The sequence below is a fragment of the Penaeus monodon genome, chromosome 43 (genome assembly GCF_015228065.2).
Source record: "Penaeus monodon isolate SGIC_2016 chromosome 43, NSTDA_Pmon_1, whole genome shotgun sequence".
Lineage (NCBI taxonomy): Eukaryota > Metazoa > Arthropoda > Malacostraca > Decapoda > Penaeidae > Penaeus > Penaeus monodon.
The window spans coordinates 25113811-25116310 of NC_051428.1; the positions used below are offsets into that span (position 1 = coordinate 25113811).

The following is a 2500-nucleotide window of genomic DNA, read 5'->3' on the forward strand; positions in this document are numbered from 1 at the left end:
GCCGCCAACGTTTAATCCGATTATCGCCTCCTCTCTTATCCGGATTGGGGCTCTCGCCTCCCCTCCCCCCCCCTTTTTATTATCTTTTCTCCTCTCCTGCCCACGTTTATGTGATTTTCTTATCCGAATCACACGGCGCCGTTATCTGGATTGGGGATTTTTTTTTTTTTTATCCGAAAACGAGGGAAAACGAGGCAAGCCAAGGAACATTTTTTATTAAGACGAAATAGCTGGGTATGCTTTGGTCTAGGGCTTTGTGTGTTATCTTTATGTCGTTTCTCCGTATTTTCTTATTTAATGAAACGATGGCCAAGAAATAACAATGATGATCGAGGGAGATGGATAATGAGAATAAATGAGTGGATGATGATAATATTGATTATGATTAAAATGCTCACATTGGCGATAAATCCTCCATCGTCTCTCGATTTATAGATATTCCTCAATGCTTTCTAATTTGAGACGTATTGAAAAGTAAATTTGATTCTGATTTTAACAAAAATGCTTTTATTGGGGCGTTTAGTGATTAACATATGGCCTGATTATTGCTTTTACCGAATCCGAAAGTGTTTGTAAACAGACTAGTATTCTAGGTATTCCTTGCGCATCAGAAAACACTTCATATGTATATACTGTTGAGAATGTCATTAAATGGGAGGAATATATTGTGAAATAATAATAACTGCGTAATACTAATCTGGTCAAACATTTCTGCGGAACGGAGGGAAGGGCTGTTTAGTTATATGTAAAATTAGCTTTCGCTAAACGGGTACTAATAGTTGTGGGATTTTAGAGCCATTAAATTGAAGCATAAGGATAATATTGAGGATTTTCCTTTGTTCGACAGAAAGCGAACTCAGTACAGCCAATATGGCGGCTCGGTGGGTGGGTTGGGAAAGTTCAGTGTACGCAGTGGTATTCTATCCCGCCTTGAGTCACATTGTGGAGGCGAAATGCTACGAGCGCTCTTATTGGCTGCCGCTGGCGAACAAAAAGCAAGTGCCTCGCTCATTGGCTCGCGGGATTCGCCTGGACCAATAGCCGCCCGGCTCTCAAAGCATCGACTCGTGGGGGCTGAGTAGTACCTGGACCACGACGTGGGCTCGCACCCCGCCCGAATCGCGGCCGCACCGCCGTCCATTTCGAAGAGGAATCTGCCGTGAAAGCGCCGTATTTCGTGCTCGGGAGTGCGGATTCGGGCGAAATGCTGCGCAGCATCGTGGCAAGGACCGTGTGGAGCAGCCGGGCGCCGTGCCTAGGGGCGAGCCGGCTGTGGGGCGAGGGCGGAGGAGGCGCCCAAGGGACACCGGCGGCGGCACGGGCGGCGGCGGCGGCGGCGGCGGCGGCGGCGCGGCCCTTGCACGGGGCGGCGCGGCTCCGGAAGGCCGAGGACCGCAAGGAGATGCTGGCCTCGATGCCCGCCCGCGACGAGGGCACGGAGGGCGAGGCGGCCGTCGACGTGGACGCCAGCCTCCGAGGGTGAGTAGCGAGGGCGGCGAGAGGCCGAGGGCGAGGTCGAGGGCGAGAGGCGCTCGAGCAGGAGGCGCCGGCGGGCGGGGGGCGGCCTGGGCTCGGGCGGAGGCCGGCGGGCGGGGCTGGCCGGGCCGCCCCTGGGGCCGCCCGCGCCTCCTGCGGCCTCCGGGGGCGCAGGGCGTCGAGGGGGACGGGGCCGGGCTCGAGGACGAGGCCTCGAGGAGGAGCGAGTGCGGGAGGGGTCGGGTGGAGGAGGAGGAGACGGGCTCGAGCCAAGGGCGAGGCGGGAGGACGGCGTCGCCCTCGCCTCCGAGAGCGAGGAGTCCTCTCGAGGACGAGGTGGGCGAGGGGGGGGAGTGAGGGGGAGAGCGGGAGGAATCGCGGAGGGAAGACTGTCCGTGAGGCGGCCTTCCCCCGAGGGCCAGGGAGGGCGAGGGGAGGCCGCGCAGCCCCCTTGAGGGCCAGCAGCCTGCCCTGGGGTCGGAGGAGCGAGCCGAGGGGCAGCTCTGGCCGGCAGGGCCAGCGTCCGGCTCCAGCTCCCGGCCCGATTGGGAAGCCTGTGGGTTGGGGTTCCCTCGGCCGGAGGACTAGTGCTGTGGGGGGAGTGGGAGCGTCGCGTCAAGGAGGCTGCGGTTCTCTGGCGCTCCAGGCTTTGTCCTTGGGCGCTCCGTGGGGACGGCCGAGGAGGGCTCGGTGCGCTGAGGCGTTCAGGGATTTGTTTGCATGTGTGAAGACTGGCCCTGTTAACTTGTATTGTGTCGTGTTGCCAAATCACTACCTTAAACTCTCTCTCTGTATTTAAGGCGTTTGAATCTTCAAAATCCGCGGGTTTGGATTTTGCTAATGAGATGTAATTTTGCAGGGACGAATGTGTTTGAATTTTGTATTTTGTGTAAATGAAAGTTTCTTCCCATTTCATGAACTGGTACTTTCCTGGTTAGTTTGAGATTGGATCTAAATTTTGCTGAATAACCTATCGTGATTGAACATTACATATCTCGTCTTTCATTGGATTGCACCCATTAGA

At 56.0% G+C, this 2500-nt stretch overlaps 2 protein-coding genes across 2 annotated transcripts in view; one reads left to right on the plus strand and one right to left on the minus strand.

The window, feature by feature from the left end:
• LOC119568387 overlaps window positions 1-924 on the minus strand; it is an 8605-nt gene extending 7681 nt beyond the window's left edge. Inside the window, exon 1 of the mRNA XM_037916872.1 lies at window positions 1-924. This exon is cut by the window's left edge and continues 604 nt beyond it. The gene's annotated coding sequence lies outside the window, so the exon portion shown is untranslated.
• Window positions 925-1056: 132 nt separating this feature from the next.
• The window catches only part of LOC119568388 (28S ribosomal protein S11, mitochondrial-like), an 11500-nt gene continuing 10056 nt past the window's right edge, over window positions 1057-2500 (plus strand). The window contains exon 1 of the mRNA XM_037916873.1: window positions 1057-1479. Within this exon, the coding sequence (XP_037772801.1) occupies window positions 1205-1479 (275 nt within the window). The 5' untranslated portion in view covers window positions 1057-1204. The remainder of the gene's footprint in view (window positions 1480-2500) is intronic.